Source organism: Stegostoma tigrinum, chromosome 7 (assembly GCF_030684315.1).
Source record: "Stegostoma tigrinum isolate sSteTig4 chromosome 7, sSteTig4.hap1, whole genome shotgun sequence".
In the NCBI taxonomy this organism is placed as follows: domain Eukaryota; kingdom Metazoa; phylum Chordata; class Chondrichthyes; order Orectolobiformes; family Stegostomatidae; genus Stegostoma; species Stegostoma tigrinum.
The window spans coordinates 40,910,623-40,937,070 of record NC_081360.1 but is presented as its reverse complement, the minus strand read 5'-3'; the positions used below and the strand labels follow the sequence as shown (position 1 = coordinate 40,937,070).

Below are 26,448 nucleotides of genomic sequence, written 5' to 3'. Positions count from 1 at the left end.
TCAGTTCTGCACTTGGAAGGTATGTCAGGAGCCTTGGATAGCAAGATGAGGTGTGGCAAACAGGCAGTATTGCACTGTCTTCAAGTGCATGGCAAGGTGCCATGGGGAATGTTGGGAAGGTGTGGGGATGGAGCAGGAGTGAACCACTATGTCCTGAGGGGAACAGCCCCTGTTGAAGGATAACATGGGAGGGGAGTGGAACACGCGACTGACGGTGGCAGAAATGGTGGCTAAAAATCCTTTGGATACGGACACCAGAGGGATGCAAAGTACGGACAAGGGGTCCCTGTTATTGTTGTGCGAGGCAAGAGATGAGGTAAGGGCTGAAGCATTGAGAAATGGGTTGAACATGGTTGAGGGCCCTTGACCTCAGTCGCATGGCTGAGAAGAAAAGGTGGACATGTCTGAGGCACCCCCCTGCAGAAGGCAGCATTGTCAAAGTAGACACAATGGAAATGGGAAAATTGGGAGAATGGAATGTAGTCTTTATGGGGTATTAAGATGTACAGTCAATGTAACTATAGGAGTCAGTGGGTTTATAGGGGATATCAGTGGCCAGCCTATCCCCAGAAATAGAAGCCAAGTCAAGGAAAGGAAGGAAGCAATCAGATGGACCAGGTGAAGAGGAAATGATGTAAATTGGAGAAAAATTGATACATTTTTCCAATTCCAGACGAGCTGGGGATGCAGCACCAATGACATACTGGAGGAAGAGTTGTGGGATGGGTCTGAAATAAGACTGCATCAAGCAATCTTCCGCATACCCCACAAGATATACCATTAACTGGGGTTCATGCGGCTACCCATTACCACACTTTTGGTCTGAAGAACGAGGAGGAGTTAAGGGAAAAGTGGGTATCAAAGTGAGGACAAGTTTATCTGGGTGGAGGAAAATGGTGGTGGGTGGGGATGGTTCGGGGCTTTCTTCCAGGAAGAAGCGGAGAGATTTCAGACCATCCTGCATCAGGGGATTGTATGGCCATGGTAAAGAGGTGATGGCTGATGCCAGCAAACTGGGAATTTTGAAAGCAAAAGTATCGGAAAAATCACGGAGCTAAGTGGGAAATGAACAGACACTGGGAAGAAATAAAAATCAAGTCATAGTAGGAAGAAATAAATTCTGTGGGGCAGGAGCAGGCTGAAATAATGGGTCTGCCCTTGGTAGTCTGTTCGTCTATTTTAGCAAGAATGCAGAAGCAGGTTGTACATGGTTGAGTGACTTTTGGCTGAGAAGTTGTAGGTGGGGAGACGGGTTTGTGACAATCATGGAAACTTCAGCTTGATGTTCAATGGTAGGGTTGTGATCCACGGGAAGATAGAACGTGGTGTCCAGGAGTTGGCACAATCATTTCCACTGTTATGACAAACCTCACCCTCATCTGGAGGTCTACTTCTCAGCCTCTAAGCGAGTCCTCAAACACGTTCACCTTTTTCTCTAACCAAGGATTCCCTGTTACCATGGTTGACAGGGCTCTCTGCCACATCCAACCTATTTGTATATATTTCTGCTCTCACCTCTTCCCTTATTTTTGCCAAAAACAATCGTGACCCCTTGTCCTCACTGCTCACTCCAGCAGCATCTGCATGCAAAGGATTGTAAGATGCCGTTTCTGCCATCTCCAACAGGATGCCATCAGAGGCATATTGCCTTCTCCTCCCTTGCCAGCTTTCCACAGGAACTGTTCCCTGTGGGGCACCTTTGTCTACTCCTGCTCCACTCCTACCACCACCTCATACCCCAATTGTACCTTCCCATGTAATCGCCAAAGATTCAACACTTATCTGTTTAGCTCCACCCTCACATCAAAGCACCATGCACATCCTCCCAGTAAAGCAGTAATTTACTTGCACTTCATTAAATCTAGTTTAAAGTCTTCATAGTTCACAATGTGGTCTTCTCCACAACGGGGAGACGAAACACAGACTGTGTGGCTGCTTTGCGGACACCTCGGTTCTCTCTGCAAAAAAGACCCAGAGTTTCCAATTGCCTGGCCACTTTAACATACCATCATGCCTCAAAACCAACATTTCAGTCTTGGGCCTGCTGCAGAGCTCCAGTGGAGCTCAAGCGAAGTGAAGGAACAACACCTCATCTTCTAAATAGGGTACTTTATTGCCCTTGAGACTCACCACGAGTTCAACAATTTCAGAGCATGAACAGTGCCCTCCATTTTCATTATCTATCCCCACACACCCTGTTCTGCTTGAGTTGCCATAAGGCCTGCTGAGTTTCTGTGCATTTTCCATTGAACGTCTTGAAGCTACCAGATGAGTGGATAGCTGGAGGATGTTTCCTCACGTCAGGCAAACTAAAACAAGGGAACAGAGTTAAAGAATAAGAAATCTCCCTTTTAAGGCAAAGAAGGCATTTTTTCTCTGGGGTCATTAAGACTGCAGAACAGAGGGCTGAGTATAGAATTCTCTTCTCCAGAAGGCAGTAGAGGCCCTGTCTTTAAAATTTATCAAAGGTCGAGTTGGATAGACTTTTGTCAGCTAAAAATCATGTGATGTACTCGGGAAAGTAGAGAGGAGGCCACTATCAGATTAACCATGATCTTGTTAATGGAGCAAGCCAAAAGAGTCAAACTATCTATTCCTAAAGTCTTAGGGGCTGGACTTTCCAAAAAGTGACAACAAGTCAGTTTGCCCCTCTTTTGATATATCCTCGAGTTACATGGTCTGTTTGTTTACCTGTCTCATTCTCTATTGCTTTAGCCCTGACCCTCCAAATCCTGTAATTTAATCACTCCTATCTTCCAATCTATTGGAGACCCTCCAAATTGTTCTTTTTAACCCTTGCTCATTCCATCTGCTTTTGAATTATATATTTCTAACCTCTCAGAACAAATAAACAGTCTTTGATATTTTCTGTCTCCACTGATGCTACTGGGCCTAGTGAGTATTTCAAACATTGTGTTTTTATTTACGAAAGAATGTTGGACTAGGTCTGTCATAATCATTTTCTCAACATTTGGTAAAGAGGCTCAAAACATAACAGCATACAACCTTAACTCCAGTTACATGCAGATCTGTGCAGCCATGCAACTCCGAATGATTCATTCTGGAAATCAAACAAGGAGATCTAGTGCTAATCCATGTCTCAGATGTAAATCAATCAGTAGTACTCCTGTCTCTGACTCAAGTGTGTAACTTCCAAGTCCTAATTCTACAGAAGCAACTACAGAAGCTGCAGAACAAAATCTTCTCCTCTATTATTTATCACAACCAAAAATCTCACCCCATGCTTATAGTTTACACTATTCCTTAAGAAGATTCAATTGCCTTGAAACTGTGCCCAAGTGATTCGTAGCTCCCAAGGGTTTGGTTCTGTTATTTTCCATTCCTAGGCTGGTATCCTTTATCCACAGAGCCATCCATCACAGCAAGGCCTTTCCTAAAGATAGTCTCTCTTCAGCACAAATTAGGCAAATCTTCTAACATTGTCACAAATTCTCAAATGAAGCCAAGCACGGGCACTCATCCACATTCTTGAGATGCATCACACAGATTTGCTACATCAAGCTATTCTTTCTTTCAGATCCTAGCAGATTTTCATGCAGGTGGCTATTTCACAAATATGCCTTCTGTCCCATGTCAATTCTTTGATTTTGTGATAAACTTTTCCCTTCTCAAAGCAGATCTCCTTGGCAACGTGACTCACATGGGTCTTCTTTCCAGCTGAAAATGCTGATTAGGTAGCCGTTAGACCTCAACACCATTCTACCTTGAAATTAAATATACTTTAACAGTCTAACTATTTATAACATGAAATTATTCACAGCTTTCTGCAAACTTGGAGACTAAGACTCTATCCGCTGGTTCTACCATTGTCTACAAGTGAGAGCACTTTGTATTTGTTTCCAACAAACAACCTGAGGCCTCCTTTAAATCTTTAATAATTGAGCTTTCCATTTTCATTGTAAACAGAATTCAGAACAAATCACAGTTACCACACCTTCATTTTACCCAAAAACAACTGCACAGTCCCTTACCCATGAGTATCTCTGGGGCCTTCAAAGTAGGTCTGCAGCCAAATTATGCTCATCTCTCAAAAATTTATTTATTTATTTCTCAAATATACTTTATAACAGAGGGCCAAAGCTTTCAAGATGACAGGATCCTCGAAAATTCACAACTTAATAACCGAAAAAGTTTCCTCTCATCTCAGTCATAAAGTCATGCCTCCTTAATTAGAGGCTGTGACCCTAATTCTAGACTCATCCGAAACATCGAGTGCTCCTTTCCTCCAGATGCTGCCTGGTTTGCTGTGTTTTTCCAACCTCCTGTTTGTCTACCTATGAAACATTCACTTAGTGAAGACCCAATTAAACCCCCAAGAATTTTATATGATTTATCAGACCACCTGTAACTATTTGAAATTCAAGGGAATATTGGGCTGAATCTATCAAAGCAGATCCTGTAAGACAATCCCCACATTGAACTGTGTGAAGCTGTGTTGTGCTTCATCCATGGCAAGTACATCCTTCTGAAGGTAAAGAAACCAAACGTATATGCAGTACTCCACAGTGGTCTCACTAAGGCCTTGTAAAACTGCAGTTAAAAAGTGTTTCACTACTATACCCAATTCCTTTAAAAGAAAAACAAATGCCAGGTTAACTTTATAATTCTTGTTTTACCTGAATGCTAACCTTAAGCGATTTGTGAAAAAACCTATACTTCTGAATGCCATTGTTTTCCAGTCATTTATTGCTTAAAAGCTATGCTTTATTTCAATTTTACTTCACCCAAAACATCCCACATTACATTTTATTTGCTAAGTTCTTTCCAACTGATCTAACTGTCTACATCCTTTTGCATTAACAGCTTTCTAATTAGCAGCAAATATGGACAGTTAACACTCCTTAAATTGCTTAAGCTCCAGCAATGATCTTTATAGTACCAAGCTAGTTACGGCTTGACAACCCAAAATCAACCTATTATTTTCTACTGTTTTCTGTCCATTTGCTTACCCTCACTACATACTTAATATGTTAACTCTATGAATTCCAATTTCCTATATTAGAATAGCAAAACACTTAAGTGCTTTTGATTAGCTGTAAAGCACACTGAGGTGCCCTAAATTTATCCAAGTCTTTCTTACTTTAACCTTAAATGTGGCATAAGAAAAAACTATGGCATACAAACCAAAGATGCCTGAGGAATAACATTCCAGTCTAAATAGGTAATAATCATAAATCCATTCAACAGTCTTCACCACAGACCCCACACCATCAAACCCACAAAGGTGACAATATTTTCCTCAGTCCAAAAACAAAATATACATTTCCTTAGGGATTTAAACCCAATGGCTTCAACAGAATTGCAATTAGAAATTCAAGATTATTAAGTGAAAAAGCTAAAGTTGAAATCTCGAGTGAAATGAGAAAGTTCTTTTCAGTTAAACATGCAAATTTCTGGAATAAACGCAAAATATTGCATTCGCTTGGAATCTGAAATAAAAACAAAAATGCTGGAAATTCTCAGCAGCTGTGGCACAGTATATGTGGAGAGAGAAAGAGCGTTGAAGTTTTGAGTCAAGAATGACTCTTCTTCAAAACTCTCAAGGTACAAATTCCTTTATTTGTTAACGAGATGAGGGTATCTCTGGCTACTTACAAAGAAAACAACATAGAAGTCACATTCAATTCAAAATTTTAATTCTGTTTCTCTCTCTGTTCATGCTACCAGGTCAGCAGAATATTTCAAGCACTTTTGGCTTTTTTCCAAAAATAGTTTAATTGAGTTTTGTCACATTTTTGAAATGATGAACAAATAAACTTAAGAATAAAGAAATCCAGGCCCCACTATAACTTGTTTTCGTATACAGAGTTACCATCAGAAATCACATACTTAACATTACTCAATGTAATCTTGAGCAACTTGACTACTTACGTGTACTTCTAAAATTACAATGTGAAACATATCAAAAATTTTTTAAATTATGAAAACTTTAAATCAATTATATAAACGTTAATTCATATTAAGGTATACTGCAATTTTCATCAATATTTCAAGAGTCACAAGTTATATTATAAATCCATTCACACTTGTTCAGTACTTACACTGTTGTTGCGAGTATCAACAACTGGAAACTTTTTGACAATGTATTTGACAGCAGATTCCAGGTTTTTGTCAATTAAGTATGAAGGTTTTGCCTTTGGATCCCCACATGCCTACAACAGAAGAGAAGAAAAAAAATAGACATTATGATGTCTTGGAGGGTCTTTCATTAATATTAAACAACCAAATGTTTGAGCAGTCAACCAGCAAACTAAGGATTTTAACATCGCTTTCAGTGAACAGGTGACAGAATGAATAGGCAAGTGCAAGGGATCATCACAACTGGAATATGCAATGGGAGATAGAGAACAAGAGATGTGCTACAGAAGTGTTATAGAACACAGTAGTATAGCAGAGAACTGGTTCATTCCTTAAAAAGAAAAAATGCATAATTTAATCTAAGCACTCTTAGGGTAGGGGCTAAAAGAGGTTATTCAGAACTAGCAGATTGCAAACTTCAAACCTTATACATAGTATTGCTGTCACACTGCTTTATGTATGCTTTATATGCTCAATTCAAACCTAAAGTATGGTAATGGGGGAACATTTTAAAGCAGTGCATAATTCTAGGTTTTGCTCTTTAATCAGCAAACATTTTTCTCTTGTAAAATAATTTGCAGAAATCAGCAAAGAACTTTTATGATACTTTTTTCTTTCATTGTTGGGTGCTGTTTTGAAATAAAACGTTTCAGTGGCATTCCTAAGGGAGTTTAGAAGCATATGCATGTGATGATTAGAAGGAACCAGAATACAGCGTGTAATCCAATCTAAAATTATGAAGCAAGAATCTGAACAGTTAAGTTTAATCTAGCCAGCTATTCAATGATTTCTATAGCTCAATGTCCTACGCATTGTGAATCACAAAGAGAAAAGTCATGGGTGATGAGACTGGTCTGATAGCAGAGGGAAGGTGAAAAGCTTTGCAAACCTTCCAAACTTGTCCTTGCTGTGGAAGCATTGTAACAGAAAAAGAGAACACATGTAAAACACAAGTTTCCAACATCTGACATGCGTCTGCACAAAGTTCAGGGAACAATACTTTAAATGCCTAATGACAAATGTGTAAACGGAAAAAGTGCAGAGGTTCAAGACAAAGAGTCATCGAGAGATCAAATCATTGCCGGTCCATGTAAAACTTTAAGAGCAAGCTCCCTGACATGCACTTGCATGCACTTCAGTTTTTTTTGGAGCCTCAAATTTATAAAATTTATACTAATTTGATACCATACATCAATAGGATAGATTATTAAATTATTATAGTTCAACCCACAGAATCAGAAGACAGGAATGTGCATGCAAGATCACTTCAAAGGCAACATGAAGGACATCGAAGGAAGTCTGCAAGACATCATTCAGGAATTATAAAGGCATTACATGCAATTAATGACAGAATCTGGACAGAGAAATTTTAAGTTGTGAAGAAAAAAAGTTAGAAAATAATTTGCAATCCTTTTGAAATGCTGAATGGTGTCTAATATGAATTGCACGAACAAAACTAATAACCATTTCTTCTTAAACGTGCAGAATTTTTTACCTCTGTCATGATTTTATCACAAATGTTTCATATGATTTTAAACAAACTTTAGATATAAATTACTAAGTGTCCTCAAATATTATAACTGAAGGAATATTTGACTAAACAAAATAAAAAACATAAACAAGTTACTTACAACATGCAGTTTCATACAAACAATGATGTGGATTTATGCTAACTATATTTTATTTTCTTTCTCATGTAATGACACAAGAGTTGTTTGACATGTGTAATGTCATGCTTTCATGTAAACTGTACATGCTTTTACAGCAGCACTGCTCAAGGAATGTGTGCAAGTACAAATTGTAACAAAAAAAATACTGCTTATATTTGTGCCTGCCTAGGGTGGCCTACATCCACAGACAAGAAAGTAACCTTTTTTGCTTTGAAGGCATTTCAGAATTGTAATTATGGTCATAAAGAGGCATCAGAATGGCAATCACACGTGCATTGATATGTACAAATTGTAAATGAGTGGATTGTCATCTTTAGGAAATAATAAAAAAAAGAGAATTGTAGTTTCCTTTAAGGGGATTCATGTTTACTCGCTCCACCAACAGTAATTTCTTAATACATAGGCAACTAAACAAATCTGTAACAAATTAAAAATGTAATGTCTGCATTATTAAATATTGAAAATGGAAAATTAAATATTTAACAACTTGTATGGTGCCTTTAACACGGTACAGTGACCGAAAACATTCCACAGGAGCTTCATAAAGTACAATTTAACATTGGTTATACGAGGAAAAACTGGGCCGGATGCCAAAGCTTGGTCAAAATAAGAGGGATCTCCAAAAGCTTTGGGCTTTAACAGCTGGAGGCAACACCAGAAAGAAGAGTACGAATATCAGAAAGGGGTAAGGTCATGGAAAGATTTCAAAACAAGGATAAGAATCTTAAAAATTGTGGCATTGCTCACCCAGGAGCAACCGTACATCCGCAAGCATAGGGGTTATGGGCAAACAAAAAACTTGGTTCAAGTAATGACCTGAGCAGCAAGGTCATAAATAGCGAACATTAGCTTTACCAAGCTTGGAAAAAGTGATGCTGGCCAGGAGTACACTGAAACGGTCAAGTATAGAGATAGCAAAAGATATGTATGGATGAGGTTTCAAGAGAAAATTACAGGTACTTTGCTCAAACTGAGCTTTAGAAGGCAGTGCAGGAGGGGTGTTTAAACATTTTTAAAGGCAAGTTAGACAAAAGTTGTCTTAACAACATAGGAATTTGGAATTTAAAACTATCAGTCGCAATCTTATTGGATGGCAAAGCAAGTTCAGGGGGCTGAATAATGTACTGCTGTTGCTATTTCGAATGCTCATTCTCCTACTTCAAGTTTAAATCAAAAATACATCAAGCATATTCGCAACATAAGCACTAAGAAACCTACTCAAGTGTGAAATTGGCAGCTTTGTTACGAAGACATCTCTCAGTTGATAAAATACTATCATCAATTGATGCATTGGTTTAAGCAAAGTGTTACTGGGCTGAAATTGGAATTGGATGACTTATCATCACTCTTCTCTGCATTACCTTCCAGGATATCTGTTACCATGTAAATAAGGTGCTTGCTTTTAATGAACCACCTGTTGCTGACTGGCCTTAATGACAGTGACTCCTTAAATGAAACCTCCCCCCACTTGGCTATGTATTGCACCAATTTCCCCACCCACTGTGGTGGCAATGTGACTCATGCCCAATTACAGGTCTGGTGTCCTCCCACCTCACTAGCACCGTCTACACTTTTGAGCATCTTAGCCTGATCCACCCTACTCACCTCACATTCAAACTTCCTTTCTGAACTGTACACATACAGTATCAATTCTCTTGTAAAGACACCGCCACTGCTTTCTGCCCTCAGCCTCTAAATCAAGTGACTTCTCACTCACACCGATTTCAAATTCTCTCTCAGCGAGGGGGCACTTTTTATTTCGAAAACATTCAGTTGTAATCTTGCTCTTTCCTTGAAATTACTCCCTTAATCTGTCCCTCCATCTCATCTCCCATATTCATATCCACAGCCATAAAGATGCTTAAAAATTTCCAACTTTGTTGCCAATAGTAGATTCGGGGATACAGACAGAAAGAAAAGTGCCACAATCCTCTCAAAAGGCAGCACTCAAGTTTCTCAGCACTCCTCCAAGATGGCTTTGCTTGCTTGCTTCAACAAGATGGAAACCAACCGCATACATCAACCTACAGCAGGTGGACTGCAGCTGACCAAGGCAGGAACTCATCACCACCTTCTAGAAGGCAACTAGGGACAGGCAAATAAATGCAGGCCAGCCAGTGATGCCCATGCACCATGAGTGAATAAAAAACGTTTGCTGGAGTCAGATAACCAGTAAGGTGCCCAAAGCTCCTCTACGACGTTGCTTGTGTGACAAAGACATTCAATATCGGTTGTCACATGTGGAAATCATTAGCTGATGACAGAGGAATGTGCTGACACCTCCCACAGGCTGGGTTGACCACAACAATGATCAGTGGTTACAGCAGCTTGTCCGCAGATGCCAATGCCAAAACATTGTTGTTGCAGTTTCGTGGAACCTGCCTTAAGGATCAATCCTTTCCGCCAAAGATACATCGTATAAAGCCGCATCACCCAAAAATGTTCGTCTTTTGCATGTCTATCATCTTTCACTGATGTTAAGATGCCGAAAATTCCTCAACCTTCCCAGCTCAAGTCTTCTCATTCCTCCCTTCGTGGCAATTACAAGAAACATCATCTTTGATAATGATTGCTTCCTTCTTTAACTCACCATCCACATTTCCCTCCAAACCACATTTTCACTGCCTCTGCTACAATTTACTTGCAATTACCCTTACAAAATCCCAATGGTCTAGACTTTGTTCTTGGCCAGGAGCTACAGGCTCACTCCAACACATCCTTACCTCCACCTTTCATGCCACAGTAAAATCAGAATTCTTTTATTACTTACAATCTTGATTCCATTATATCAATGAGGACGCAGGTATGAATTTATGGCAAACAATTTGCTATAGTGATGCATCATCATAAGGTCCACATAAAGCACTGTCAAGTCCTCCTTGCTTTTGCCAAAATACTATTCCAGACTCATGAAGAATGTAAATCTAACTACCCTCTCTGTTTCTCCATTGCACAAATTTTCTTCAACCTTTTGCCCACCGCACATCCCTCCTAAACTGTCACCTCCACCACCAAGCACAAAGACCTCTTGGAGTTATTGCTTGCCAAAATAGAAACCATCCATTCAGAATTCTTTGTCACGTCTCTCCTGCTTCCATTATATCAGGCCTAACTTTTTCTAAGCCGCCCTCACCCTCCAACCTCAACACCTCTGAACTTATCAAAAGAAACATCAGAACATAGAAAAAAAGAGCAAGAGTAGACTGCGGCATATGGGTTCAGTGTGGATGTATGGGGGTTGGCAAGCGGGCCCAATGCAGACACATGGTGGTCAGTGATTTTGCGTTCCCAGCAGATCCTGCATCAACAAAGCAGTCTTAGTGCCGACCCATGGCTGCTGCTGGGTTCCTGGCTGTATCTGTGTCCAAAGCAGATTCATGGAAGCAGTGGCAAGTTTGGGCCCAGTGTGAGGCCTTGCGGCTTTGGTAGCATTGGTGAGGTGGGCCTGAAGCAGACTCATGGTGGTGGTGGAGTCAAATTTGAGCTGCTGCCATACACAGCAGCATTAGTGGCATCTGCACTAGCAAGGACGTCAGTAGAGGCAAGATGGCATTGAAGAGTTAGGACTTTCATTCAAGCAGCAGCGCAGCAAAGGGGCTCGTGCCTGGCCATCAGGCCCATTGCAGTTAACAGGAAGGACTATAATGTTGAACACCTTTTCCTTTATTCTTCTGCCTTTAAGTTCTATGTTTTGGTTTATTTTTCTATGTTTTAAGATGACAATAAGTTAATAAATAAATCAAAACTAATAAATCATTTTATCTTTTGAGCCCATTTTGTTATTCATTCTGATCACTGTTGATCATCCAATGCAATAGCCTGCTCCTGCTTTTCATCCCTATGCTTCGATACTCTTTAGCCCTCCAAGTGGTGTATTTAATTCTTCTTGAAATCTTACAATGTTTTGGTCTCAGCTTTCTGTGACAACAAATTCGATAGGCTCACCACTTGCCAGGTGAAGAAATTTCTCATCTCGGTCCTACATACATACTCATATCCTCAGATGACTCCTGGTTCTGGAATTCCTGTATTAGGAACATCCTTTTTTGCATCTACTCTGTCTAGTCCTTTTAGAATTTTATAGGTATCTGTGAAACCCCCTCTCATTCTTCTGGACTCTGGCAAATATAATTCTAAACACTACTCAAATGTCAGCCCTGCCAGAACAGGAATCAGCTTGGTAAACCTTTGTTGCACTGTTTGCGGCCTTTGGAAGATGGCAGTGCCAAATGGCACAATCTTCTTGCAAGAAGGTTAAGAAAAGGCTGGGATGCCAGTGCAACAGTCCTGATTAAAAAGAGACAGCTGGCAAAAAAAAATACAAAATGGAGGTGACACAATATTAGTTCAAGAAATAATTACCATGGGAAAACAGGCAATAAGATAAATGATCTCCAATGTATGGGTTCAAATGAGTGAAATAGGAGCGATCACACTACTGTAAATTTGTCCCACAAGCTGTCAGAGGGAGCCTAAAAAGCAAACAAGCAGGCAAACCTCTAAGAAGTATAAAAATCAATAAAGGTAGTAATAGTGGGAGATTTCAAATATGCTAGTATTAACTGGGATAGAATTAGTGCGGATGGTACAGTGAAATTCTGAGGACATTTTCAGAAGAACTTTTACAGCCAATATGCAGCAAGACCAACGAGACAGGAGACAGCTTGTTTTGGTGAAAGAAGCTGCACACATGGAAAGGGGACCATTTGAACACTACTTTGACGAAGTGATCAGAATTCTGTTAAACCTAGGCCGCTTATGGGTAGAAACAAAAGATAACCATTTCATACATAATGAAAAGGAAGTATTGACTGGTGGGGCCATAATTGGCATGGAAGTGAAGCCAAAACTGTCAACAGTTAGTTTTCAGATCAGGCAGATAGATTGGTCAGCACACTGCTCTGGGATGCAGGGGAATTTGTCTCCATGATCTGTTCTATTGAAAAAGTTGCTCCATACATACAAATTCCTGATGCCCACATAAAGAGAGTAGCAGCAGCAGCAGCACAGCACAGCAGACTGAACTGTGGCATGAGCTACCAGACAAACACCTGAGCAGTAGCATTAGTCAGAGCGGGACCGACATCAGTGGATCTGGTTTATAGACTGAGTGAATAGTGTCAGGAAGGAAATAAAGTACTTTTGCTGTCGTCTGAGGAATGGGAGGGGGAGTTGAAATGGTTCGCGACTGGAAGGTGCAGTTGTTTGTAGCGAATCGAGCGGAGGTGTTCTGCAAAGCAGTCCCCAAGCCTCCGCTTGGTTTCCTCAATGTAGAGGAAGCCACACCGGGTACAATGGATACAGTATGCCACATTGGCAGATGTGCAGGTGAACCTCTGCTTGACATGGAAGGTCATCTTGGGGCCTGGGATGGGGGTGAGGGAGGTGTGGGGGCAAGTGTAGCACTTCCTGCAGTTGCAGGGGAAGGTGCCGGGTGTGGTGGGGTTGGAGGGGTGTGTGGAGCGGACAAGGGAGTCGCTGAGAGAGTGGTCTCTCTGGAAGGCAGACAGGGGTGGGGATGGAAAAATAGCTTGGGTGGTGGGGTTGGATTGAAGATGGCGGAAGTGTCGGAGAATGGTACGTTGTATCCGGAGGTTGGTGGGGTGTTATGTGAGAACAAGGGGGTTCCTCTGGGGACGATTGTGAGGGATGTGTTGCGGGAAATGCAGGAGACGCGGTCAAGGGTGTTCTCGACCACTGCGGGGGGGAAAGTTGCGGTCCTTGAAGAACGTGGACATCTGGGATGTGCGGGAGTGGAATGCCTCGTCCTGGAAGCAGATGCGGCGGAGGCGGAGGAATTGGGAATAGGGGTTGGAATTTTTGCAGGAGGGTGGGTGGGAGGAGGTGAATTCTAGGTAGCTGTGGGAGTCAGTGGGCTTGAAATCCATTCCCGCATTTCCCGCAACACATCCCTCACAACCCGCCCCTGCCACAACCGCCCCCAGAGGATCCCCCTCGTTCTCACATACCACCCCACCAACCGCCGGATACAACGTATCACCCTCCGACACTTCCGTCATCTACAATCCGACCCCACCACCCAAGACATTTTTCCATCCCCACCCTTGTCTGCTTTCCGGAGAGACCACTCTCTCTGCAACTCCCTTGTCCCCTCCTACCCCACCACACCCAGCACCTTCCCCTGCAACCGCAGCAAATGCTACACTTGCCCCACACCTCCTCCCTCACCCCCATCCCAGGCCCCAAGGTGACCTTCCATATCAAGCAGATGTTCACCAGCACATCTGCCAATGTGGTATATTGTATCCATTGCACCCGGTGTGGCTTCCTCTACGTTGGGGAAACCAAGCGGAGGCTTGGGGACCGCTCTGCAGAACACCTCCGCTCGGTTCGCGATAAACAACTGCACCTCCCAGTCATGAACCATTTCAATTCCCCCTCCCATTCCTCAGACAAGATGTCCATCATGGGCCTTCTGCAGTGCCACAATGATGCCACCCGAAGGTTGCAGGAACAGCAACTCATATTCTGCTTGGGAACCCTGCAGTCCAACGGTATCAATCTGGACTTCACAAGCTTCAAAATCTCCCCTTCCCCTACTGCATCCCAAAACCAGCCCAGCTCGTCCCCTCCCCCCACTGCATCCCAAAACCAGCCCAGCCTGTCTCTGCCTCACTAACCGGTTCTTCCTCTCACCCATCCCTTCCTCCCACCTCAAGCTGCATCTCCATTTCCTACCTACCACCTCATCCCACCTCCTTGACCTGTCCATCTTCCCTGGACTGACCTATTCCCTCCCTACCTCCTCACCTATACTCTCCTCCCTACCTATCTTCTTTTCTCTCCATCTTTGGTCCACCTCCCTCTCTCTCCCTATTTATTCCAGTTCCCTCTCCCCATCCCCCTCTTTGATGAAGGATCTAGGCCCGAAACATCAGCTTTTGTGCTTCTAAGATGCTGCTTGGCCTGCTGTGTTCATCCAGCTCCACACTTTGTTATCTTGGATTCTCCAGCATTTGCAGTTCCCATTATCACTTTTGTTATTGTAGTTTGTTACGAATAGAGCATGAAAGTGAGAAATATGATTTTGGTGAGTACTGGATAAGGATGTACAACTGAGTTCCTTTAAACTGTTGTTTGCAGTTGATAAGATTTAAAATAGCAGGAGAACTCAGCCATGTGGAATACTCCTCCTGCAAGGTGGGAAATCAGGGACACTTCCAATGTTAATGCCAACTCTCTCTTTGGGAAGCATATTCAGCTGCAACTCCTGATGCAACATGGAGTGTCTGGTGTTGCGGATGAAGCATCCTCGAGGCTGAGGATATTGTGGATAGCATGCTTAGTGAATTTGTCACACCACACTCGTAAGGGCTACACCTACAAAAGAGTTGGGTGGCCACTCGGAAGATGTGTAAGCGTAGTCAGGCAGTGTAGGGGTCCATGTGGTTATTCTCGTCTTAAACAGTATATGCTTGGATACTGCTGGGAGTGACCCCTCAGGCAAAGCAACAGCATCAGCCAGTTCAGTGACACCACAATTGGCCCTATTGTACAGCAGGAAGGGTCGAATTGTGGGTGAGCGGTAGTGCTAGAGGGCTGTACAGTTAGGAGCACAGATAGGTGTTTCCGTGGTCGGAAGTGAGACTCTTGGATAGTGTGTTGCCTCCCTCGTCAAGGATGTCTCAGGGGACACAGGATAATCTGAAGGGGAGAATGAGCAGCCAGACATTGTGGCCCATTTTTTTGGTAATAATGTGACAGGCAGAAAGAGAAACGGTCTTGCAAAGGAGTTCAGGGAATGAGATGGCAAGTTGAAAAGCAAGACCTCCTAGGTTGTAATGTCATGCCACATGCCAGTGAGGCCAGAAATATGAAGATAATATGGTTGAATGTGTGGATAAAGAGCTGGAGTAGAAGGCAGGGCTTCAGATGTCAGAATCATTGGGATCTCTTTCAAGAAGGGCCAGTTGCACCTATCTCGAGAGGCACAAATACCCTGGCAGGAAGGTTTAAAATAATGTGGCCCGGTGTTAGGAACCAGAGCAGCAGGTCAGCAATGGAATGTTTGAAAAGAGAATGGCTAAATCAATAAGTCTAACAGCAAGAGGCGGCAGGGCCAGGTTAATGAGCACAGCGGGACAAGTGGTCTTAAGTGAGAGATAATGGGAACTGCAGATGCTGGAGATTCCAAGATAATAAAATGTGAGGCTGGATGAACACAGCAGGCCAAGCAGCATCTCAGGAGCACAAAAGCTGACGTTTCGGGCCTAGACCCTTCATCAGAGAGGGGGATGGGGGGAGGGAACTGGAATAAATAGGGAGAGAGGGGGTGGCGGACCGAAGATGGAGAGTAAAGAAGATAGGTGGAGAGGGTGTAGGTGGGGAGGTAGGGAGGGGATAGGTCAGTCCAGGGAAGACGGACAGGTCAAGGAGGTGGGATGAGGTTAGTAGGTAGCTGGGGGTGCGGCTTGGGGTGGGAGGAAGGGATGGGTGAGAGGAAGAACCGGTTCGGGAGGCAGAGACAGGTTGGACTGGTTTTGGGATGCAGTGGGTGGGGGGGAAGAGCTGGGCTGGTTGTGTGGTGCAGTGGGGGGAGGGGATGAACTGGGCTGGTTGAGGGATGCAGTGGGGGAAGGGGAGATTTTGAAACTGGTGAAGTCCACATTGATACCATATGGCTGCAGGGTTCCCAGGCGGAATATGAGTTGCTGTTCCTGCAACCTTCGGGTGGCATCATTGTGGCAGTGCAGGAGGCCCATGATGGACATGTCATCAAGAGAATGGGAGGGGGAGTGGAAATGGTTTGCGACTGGGAGGTGCAGTTGTTTGTTGCGAACTACTGCATCCCAAAACCAGTCCAACCTGTCTCTGCCTCCCTAACCGGTTCTTCCTCTCACCCATCCCTTCCTCCCACCCCAAGCCGCACCCCCAGCTACCTACTAACCTCATCCCACCTCCTTGACCTGTCCGTCTTCCCTGGACTGACCTATCCCCTCCCTACCTCCCCACCTACACCCTCTCCACCTATCTTCTTTACTCTCCATCTTCGGTCCGCCTCCCCCTCTCTCCCTATTTATTCCAGTTCCCTCCCCCCAACCCCCTCTCTGATGAAGGGTCTAGGCCCGAAACGTCAGCTTTTGTGCTCCTGAGATGCTGCTTGGCCTGCTGTGTTCATCCAGCCTCACATTTTATTATCTTGGTCTTAAGTGATTTCATTTGGATTTAAGACGTATAACAGATAAAGCAAATAAGGCTTTGTACATATGGGACTTTGACGTGGTAACCATTACAGAAGCTTGGTTGAGAAATGGGCAGGACTGGCAGTCCAATTTTTCAATTCTATGTTTCAGGCATGATAGAAGGAGATGCAAAAGTGGTGGATGAGTTGCATTACATTCGAAGGAGGATGTCACAGCTGCACCAAGAGAGGACACCTTGGGGGACTCATCCAGCGAGGCATTATAGGTGGAATGTAGGAATAAGAAGGGCGCAATCACTATGATGGGGTTATACCATAAGTCTCCTAACAGCCAGTGAGAATTAGAGGAATAGATGGGTAAGCAGGTCATGGAAAGACACAGAAACAGCAGAGTTGTGGTAGCGGATGATTTTAATTTCCCCAATATTCACTCGGACCCCCTAGTGCCAAAGACTTGGGTGGGCAAAGTTTGATAGGTGCATCCAGGAGGGATTCTTGAAACATGTTGATAGTCCAAATATGGAAGGGATAGTATTAGACCTTGCAGTGGGAAGTGAGATAGACCAGGTGATTGAAGTTTCAGTGGAGGAGTGATTTGGGAACAATGATCAATAAGATTGGGCCTCAGGTAAAAGTTCTAAGTTGGGGCAAGGCTAATTACAACAGTATTAGGCACGGAACTGGAAAAATTGGATTGGGGCAGTTGTTTGAAGATAAGTGCACATCTGACATGTAGGAGTCTTTTAAAAGCCAGTTGACCAGGGTTCAGGATGAGCATTCCTTTAAACATGAAAGTCAAGAATGGCAAGGTTCAGGAACCTTCGATGATGAAAGTTGTCAGAAGTTTAGTTCAAAAGAGAAAGAAAGCAAAAGTAAGGTTTAGGAAACAGAATTCAAGTAAGGCCCTCGAGGAGTATGAAGGAATATTTTAAGAACTTATCAAAGAAATTAGGAGGTCTAAAAGGGGCCACAAAATGTCCTTGGTGAGTAAAACTAAGGAGAATACTAAGGCATTTTATTATATATTAGAAAGAAGAGGATAACTAAGGAAAGCATAGGTTCACTCAAGGACAAAGGAGTGAATTTACTCTTGGGGCTAGAGCAACTGGGTGCAGTCCTTGCAGGATATTTCAATATTAAGGAGCTGGTGGTTTTGGGCATCCTGAGAAACAAGGGAAAAGTTTGTTGAGGCCACAGCAGTGATCTTTGTATGCTCTTTCGCCACAAGCATGGTCCTAGGAGACTGGAGAGTAGCCAATGCTATTCCTTTTTTTTCCCCAAAGAGGACAACAAGGATAATATGGGAAATTATAGGTCAGTGAATGTTACGTCAGTAGTAGGGAAATTATCGGAAAAGATTTTTAGGGACAGGATTTACTTGTACTTGGAGAAGAATGGACATATAAGGGATAGTCAGTACGGCTTTATGCAAGGAGGTCTTATCTCATAAACTGAATCGAGTTTTTTGAGAAAGTGACAAAGATGATCGATGAGAGTAAGGCACTGGAGTTTGTCTCCATGGACTTCCTTAAAACATTTATCAAGGTCCTTCATGGTCGACTGATCCAGAAGATAAAATCAAATGGAATCGGATACAAAATGGGCTTGAACATAGAAGATAGAGGGTAGTTGCGGAGGTTTGTTTATCCAACTGCAGGTCTGGTGACCAGAGGTATTCTGCAAGGATCTGTGCTGGGCTATCTGTTCTTTGTAATATAAATAATTTGGTCTGATTAGTAAATTTGCAGATGACTCAACAACTGGAGGAGTTGTGGATAGCGAGGAAGGATATCAAAGGATGCAGCAGGAGAGAGATCAGATGGAAAGTTGGGCAGAGAAATACTAAAGGGAGTTTAATCCAGAGAAGCGCGAGGTCAAATGCAAAAGGAAAGTACACCATACATGGATAAATCCATGTAGGAGCAGTGGAGTCCAAGTCCAGAACTCCCTGAAAGTGGCAACATAAGTGGATAAGGCGGTAAAGGAGGCATACACCGTGCTTGCCTTTGACAATCAAGGCATTTAGAACAAAAAAGTTAGCAAGTCATGCCATAACTGTATAAGACTTTGGTCATGCCACATGTTGAATAGTGTGCGCAGTTCTGGTCACTGCATCACAAAATGTATGTGGAAGCTTTGGAGAGGGTGCAGAACAGGTTGACCACGACGTTGCCTCAACTGGAATGTAGTAACTACAAAGGACAGGTTGGATAAACTTGGATTGTTTTTGCTGGACCTTTGGAAGGGTGAACTAAAAGTAGTATATAAAATTGAGGGACACGGATAGGGCGAATAATCAGAGACTCTTTTCCAGGATGAAAATATCAAACAGTAGAGAGCTCGGGTTGAAGATGAGGCAGCAAAAATTTAAAGGAGGATAGGAAGAAAGTTTTTAATCACAGAGGGCAGTAGGTACCTGGAACTTTCTGTGGGGAGAGGTGTTTAAGAAGCATTTAGACAGATGCGTGAACAGAGAATAGGTGGTTACAGGCCATGTGCAGGCAGATAGGACTGGTTTACAATAGTTGGCACCAACATGGTGGGCCAAAGGGCCTTGTCCTTGTGCTGTACTATTCTATGTTTTAAAATAAGGCCCTGAATATTTATATATGTAGATTCTAGCATTTGTAAACACACTACACTACAGACCCAGTTGATGATTTTGGACTGGCTTTCAGCTCAACTCTAAGCACAGTCAGGATTATTTAATAAATGATTTCAAACAGTAGAATCACATCTAAATGATGGATATCCTTTTCTGAGGCGAGCAAGCATAGGGTAGCTGAGGCCATTCACAACTGGCAGCATACTGCTAACGTATCTGGCATCACACCAGAACTGAAGCTCATATCTCATTACTTATTCAGATGATAGGCAAAATGTCTTTTTAGCTTGATGGTAGCATCCTATTAGGGATTCACAGTAGCAGCATAACTCAGGTAGGGGTGCAAATTTTTGTCTTCACGTAGACAGCGCACCACTCTGGGCCAAAATCAGTGGACGTAGGCCCTTCCATGAAATGCTGAGCAATACAAACGATGATTTCATCAGAGTATCTGTTATTACACAGGATAGTTTTGGTAAAACCTAATCTCAGCATTGGGCTTAGAGTCAGCAGATGGCTACAGTCCTATTTTCAAAGCTGCCAGCGAGAATTATCTTGTAATATATAGAATTGTAACAATCCCAACGTGGACAGTAATCAGTCAATGTCGTCTTTCATTAACTAATCACTGAAAACTTCCTGATTTCACAAATATTGAGGAATTGAAATGACTGGTCCATTTCAATGGCGAATTTGAATAGAGGATGGAGTTTATTAAACTGTCAAGAAATTCCTTGATGTGGCTACAGATGGAAATATTGCAAAAAGTGTCACCAATATATCAGAAGGATGCAAGGGTTCAGAGGTTAGTTTTTCCAAAGATAGATTTCTCAAAGTAACCAGTAATGATGATAACAACAGCTGGGTTTAAAGGGGATCCTATATCAAAATCATCCACTTGGGCATACATGGAGTGTCAATGGCGCTGAGCTGTAATGCACAAGTTGCTCGGTTCAAGAGTTTGATGAAAGCATTCAGATATAGGTGGTACATTTTAAGTTGCAATAAGATAACGATAATGCAGATGTCAACGGCTTATTCGACTGATATGCTGGTAAATAAGTTGGTAATGTCGAACGAGAACACAGACACACTATTGCGTTCAGAATGTAGTGGTGTCTGGTATTAACTAACTTAAAGAATTCCTTCATTGTGTACAAACTTGTTTCAGCCTATTAAGTGTATTTTGTGTATCTTAGATTTGATGATGAAGAAAAGATGAAAAGATGATAAGCTTCAACTTCTAGTCTCCTTTTAATAATATTCGAATTCCGTACTAGGTATAAAATTTCCCATTGGGGAAAGCTAACTCTGCCAAAACCAAAAAATGATTTAGCCAAGTGGAGTGGAAACTGTTCATTAAAGATAACATAGTATCAGATCAGTGAGAGGTATTCAAGGACTAGAGGTCAAAGTTCAGAACAAGAGGTGGGACGAACCAATCCAGATGCCCAATGTTTAAAAGGAGAATATGAAAGGATGGAAGCTTTTAAAAAAATACAGAAGGCTCAACAATGTTTAAAACCTAGAGTGTTAAAAATGTACAAGGAAATTAGGAAAGTAAAGACAGGGCAAGAAAAATATTGCTAAGTAAAATAGAAGAAACCTGAAGATGTTTTAGAAATACAAAAAGAGCAAACGGATAAAAAAAATTACTGTTACAGTCCCTAGTCAGTCCTACGTGTGGAGATACAGGAAGTTGATACGATTCTTAACGAATGCTTGTTCTGTTTTCACAAACTAAAGGGAAGACAAAGACATTATAATCAAGGACAGAGACTAAAAAATATTAGAAGAAATGAACACCGGAAGGCAGAAAGAATAAAGGGCTTTAACGTTTTTGAAAGTGGATAAACTCCCAGAGCAGGATGAAATTCACTGCAGTCTGTTATGGAAGCAAGAGGAGAAATACTGAAGTCTCAGACCAACATTTTCTGGTCCTTTCTGGCTGCATGTGTGGTAGCGGCCACTGGGGGACAATAAACATTTGTATGACCGTTTTAAAAAAAAGGGAGAAAGTAACAAAACAAGTCTGTCTAATCATGGTGGTGGAAAAATCATTGGGAAAATTGAGGGACAGGATAAATTTTCATCTAGAAAGACAGATTAATCAAAGACAATCAACACGCAGTGATGAATTAAAGATCACATTTGACAAATGCAACTGATTTTTGAGAAGCAATTAGGGCAGATGGGGGTGGTGCATTGTGTGTTTTAGGCTTACTTCATGAATGTAATGATGTTTGTCACATTTAGCTACAATACTTTGAATATGGTGCTACAGTATTACTTAGGGTGTGAATGGATGAGTATTTCATAAGTGAATTAAAGTAACTAATGACATTAAAATAGGGATAAAATTCCCCATACCATCCTGTTTTTTGAGAACACTATAGGCATTTTATAGAAAATATATCAGGAGTATACCAGCCAACTCCTCTTGGTAATGGTAGCCACATTAATAATTAGGCTAGTATAAATTGTTGGTAATCCGGACAGTAATTAGCTCACATCTTTACTTTCAAGTATTACTTCATTATTGCAACATCAATGCCTCAATGGATTTCAGCAAAGCTCAAGTCCCATAAGTCACAGATTGGTTATAAAAACAAAAGCTCATTAAGATCCAAGGCAAAGTGCTAAATTAGGTAACTTATAATATGTTCATTTATTTTGGGTAGATGGTGAAATTGGGATTTCCTTCAATTTACGTAGCACATAGCAAGCACATGAAAACCCAACAAGGCATAAGACATAGTTACTCTCAAATTTCAGTCCATGAACACATACACATCACAAACTCATATTTGCATATTGGCAAACATATTATTTATTGATCGTAAGTTTGTCTTTTCTTTAATTAATCACAACATAACAATATTTTTCCAATAATGTACCTAGTTCAATGGTACAAAGTTAATGGAAATCTTAAAACCTGTAGTAACAAAACCATATTTTATTAAATAATATAAAGAACAGTGTGATTCTAGAAGTACTGGATGAGATGCTTTGGTAGAAACTCTGCATCAGTATAAGCAAGTGAATTAATTAATAGCTAAATCAAGTTCTGTTTTATAGTTGAGATTCTGAGATTTCTCAGGAACTTTAAAGGAACAGATTGCAGGTTTCACAGGCAGATTAATACACAAGCTATCCACTGTTAATGCATGTAGATTGACAATATGGTTTTGTATTGACAACCTTCAGCTTAAAATAGGATGGAATACATATTATTCAAGGTATCAATAAAGCACATTTACATACTGTTTCCAATAACATTAAGGGCTCTAAAGTTAAATTCTGGAAAATAATGCCATGAATGCAACTGACCTTCTAAATATCCAGATCACAAAGGCAGTACGTTAATGTACTTGGCACCAATAAATTCTATAATTGGCAGTGATTAATATGTTGCTACCTTAACTGTTAGACCATAACATTTGAGGCAGAATGGTGGCTCAGTGGTTAGCACTGCTGCCTCAGTGCCAGGGACCTGGGTTCGATTCCAACCTTGGGTGACTGTGTGGAGTTTGCGCATTCTCCCAGTGTCTGTGTGGGTTTCCTCTGGGGGCTCCAGTTTCCTCCCACAGTCGGTGGACTATTCATACAAAATTTCCCATAATATTCAGGGATGTGTAGATTACAGGTGGATGGGACTGCGTGGGATGCTCAGAGGGTCAGTGTGGACTTGTTGGGCCAAAGGGCCTGTTTCCAGACTGTAGAATTGAATTGTAGGGATGATATTCTATGATATCCTTCTCTCCAACCTGAAGTAGCACATGAATTGAAGTTTAAGAGAGGAAGAGTTCACTTCCAAACATCATTTCTCAGAAACATTTCAATTAAGTGAAAGATTCAGGCACCCAGTCAGTCTGCGATTTCATTTGTTTTCCCACTGAAAATGGGAAACAAGTACATTTGCCCGTGGGATTTTTTTTTTAAAAAGAAGTCAAGCACAAATTGAGGAAAGATAGCATACAAACTAGTAAGGAAGCTGTTGAAAACATATTTTTAAAAATATCAAAATAAGTAACAGCTACTGACAGTAATTTTTTAGTTTTACTACTTTGCTACTTCAAAGATGTAGTGAGGTCTCCCATATTTAGCTATAATATTTTCGAAATGGTTAGTACAGTATTATTCAGGCTATGAATGGAACTCACTTATGAAATACTAATCGAGTAACTTGTCATTATATAATGACATGAAAATAGCGAAAAAATTCTCCATACCATCCCACTTTCTGAGAATAAATTTTACATTACATACCCATATTATCAGGAGGCTATCAGCCAACTCCTCTTGGTAATGACAGCAACATTAATAAACAGGCTAGCATAAATTGCTGGTAATCCAAGCAGTACTGAGCTTAATTTTTTCTAATCAAGTGCTACTTCATTATTGCAACATCAACGTGCAAGACAGTTCAACTCAAGATGTGTAAGGTGTGTGTGCATATTTGTGCTGCGAAATATTCACAGGATCACAACTAACTAAGACACATAGAAGTAAAGATCTGAAGTCTTAAAAACAACAAAAACCTGAAAGACATAAGGGTGGCACAACGGCTCAGTAGTTAGCATTGCTGCATCACAGTGCCAGAGACGCAGGTTCGATTCCACTCTTGGATGACTGTATGGAGTTTGCACATTCTGCGTGGGTTTCCTCCCACAGTCCAAAAATGTTCAGGTTAGGTCGACTGACCATGCTAAATTGCCCAAAGCATCCAGGGATGTGCAGGCTAGGTGGGATCGGCCATACAGAATGCAGGGATATAAGGGTAGATCTGGGTGGGATGCTCTTCGGAGGGTCAGTGTGTACTCGACGGGCTGAATGGCCTGCTTCGACACTGTAACGATTCTATGATATCGACTTCCAGGATCTCCCTGCATGAAATATCTTAACATCTTGAATTAATAGCCATTTCCAGTGGCAATATTTGAGGTCTCTGCCTGAACTTGAAACTGTAAATCAGATGAATTACAATGAGTACAGGTTATTTCCACAGACGTTGTTGCTGAAAAAAATCTCAATTATTGAAGCTTTATTCTTCATACAATAAAGCAACTTTCATAAACTGTAATAGAAAAGCCCAATTAAATAGGTTTGGGAGAAAAACTTAATAGTTAGTCACGCTCTTTAAAACCACAGTGTTGCATATGGGCTGGTGAGGATGGTTTGTCACGCATTCAACATTTATTCTTGAACTTGAAAGCTTCTTCTCAATTTCCCAAGCTGTGTCTAAAATTGACATTCCTCATAAAAGGTGCAATGTAGAAGTTGCTGCTGAAACCCCCACAGCAACATTACCTACTATGGCAATGTAAAATACTAAATGTCATCCAGACGGTCAAGCCACAGACTGTTACCCTGTATTTGGTCCTTAATGCGGGATGTTGACTGATTACTTAATACACTGCATTGATCTCTAATCAGTGGGCACAGCATTCTATTCTAAGATCACAGATAGTGTTTGATTTATTGCAGAAATTAGTACTCCATTGACAGCAAGAGATTTAAAATCCCAACTCCAATCACACGACCAAAGCCAGCTAATTTGTGTTATGTCACCGTTCTCACTTTAGAAGAATTAGAGTTCTAGTTCAATAGCCCATTTACAGTATACTGGTTATATTTCAAAAGGCCTGACACTAAATTCCACCTAAGCAAACTAGTTTCACACACTTCAGTCCCAACCACTTTTTAACCTTGTACAGGGAATCTTCCTGTAGCTAGTGTTCAGGCAACGTGAATTGGCTATAAAGCAGTTGATGAATAGGCAGTTTTGTAAAATACTAACTTTGTGTTGGCTATAATGCGATTCCAACATCGGCATCACGTGATTGGTGAAAACGCAGGACAAAGCCTGCTAATCAAAAGAAGTCCAGCAGGGGCATCCAGGATCCTCGTGCAGTGAAAGACACTGCACAATTCTGCCGTGTTATGAACAAAACACAAAGAAGAAGTTACGAGGATAATAATAAGCAGTGCCCTGGTGAGAAAATTATGGGTGGTGCATCTAAAAGAAACGCTATAACGTTGGAAGGGAAGCTAGACGTCGTAAAGCATTTTGAGCGTAGTGAGAGAACATGTGATATTGTTCGTGCAACATGAATGAAGGAGTCTACCTTACGCACCATTAGAGACAAGCTGTATTCCTGGAACAAGTCTGACTGCTGGCAAATCCGACAGGTCACAGGCAATGGAAATTGAAGAGATGGAGCAGCTAAGTGTGTGGATAGAAGAGGAAACAAAGAAGCGATCTGGGACCACCTTACTCCCCATAAAAGAAAGCATTATTAATTAATGAAGATCTAACAAAACACGCTGAAAATCCTGCAGATGTGCCTGCCTCAGTGCTAGAAGTGCCTGGTTTGCTGGTTGTAAGAACCACAATGCTTTTCGTAACGTAAAGTTATGCGGCAAAGCTGCCAGTGCAAACAAACAGCACGTGATGGCTTCAAGCTTAAATCAAGTTTTCCATTTAGATGACATTTATACTGGAAGTGAATGCCATCAAGAACCTACAGTTCTATGAATGAAGCACATGCTCCAGGCTTTAAAGTGGCAAAAGATTTTATGACTGTGTTGTGGGTGCCAATGCCAATAAGCCGGTGGTGGTGTACCACTCTGCCAACTCATGAGCCTTGAAAGGCTACCTCAAGTCTACTTTAGGTCAAGCAAAACAGGTCAGATGACTGGACAATTTTTTTCTGACCTCATTGCTGATGTTTTTGAAGATGTATTTAGAAAGTACTGGAGGGGGAGAAAAAAAATTTGGATATCAAGATCTCATCCTGGATAATGCGTCACGCCATCCTCAGAACATTGGTGAGGTGTCTGAAAACATCATAGTGCTATTTCTACCCCCAAACACAACCCCTCTCCTTCAACCCATGACAGCTTTTAAA

General features: G+C 41.6%; 1 protein-coding gene across 4 annotated transcripts in view; it reads right to left on the bottom strand.

The window, feature by feature from the left end:
- nckap1 (NCK-associated protein 1) overlaps positions 1–26,448 on the bottom strand; it is a 197,991-nt gene that overhangs the window by 153,783 nt on the left and 17,760 nt on the right. For 2 of the 4 annotated variants that reach the window (XM_048534158.2, XM_048534159.2), the window contains exons 2-3: positions 6,989–7,006; positions 6,063–6,173 (exon numbers count right to left, since the gene is read on the bottom strand). In XM_048534158.2, the coding sequence (XP_048390115.1) occupies positions 6,063–6,173; positions 6,989–7,006 (129 nt within the window). The remainder of the gene's footprint in view (positions 1–6,062; positions 6,174–6,988; positions 7,007–26,448) is intronic. The other 2 variants (XM_048534160.2, XM_048534161.2) reach the window with 1 other exon arrangement.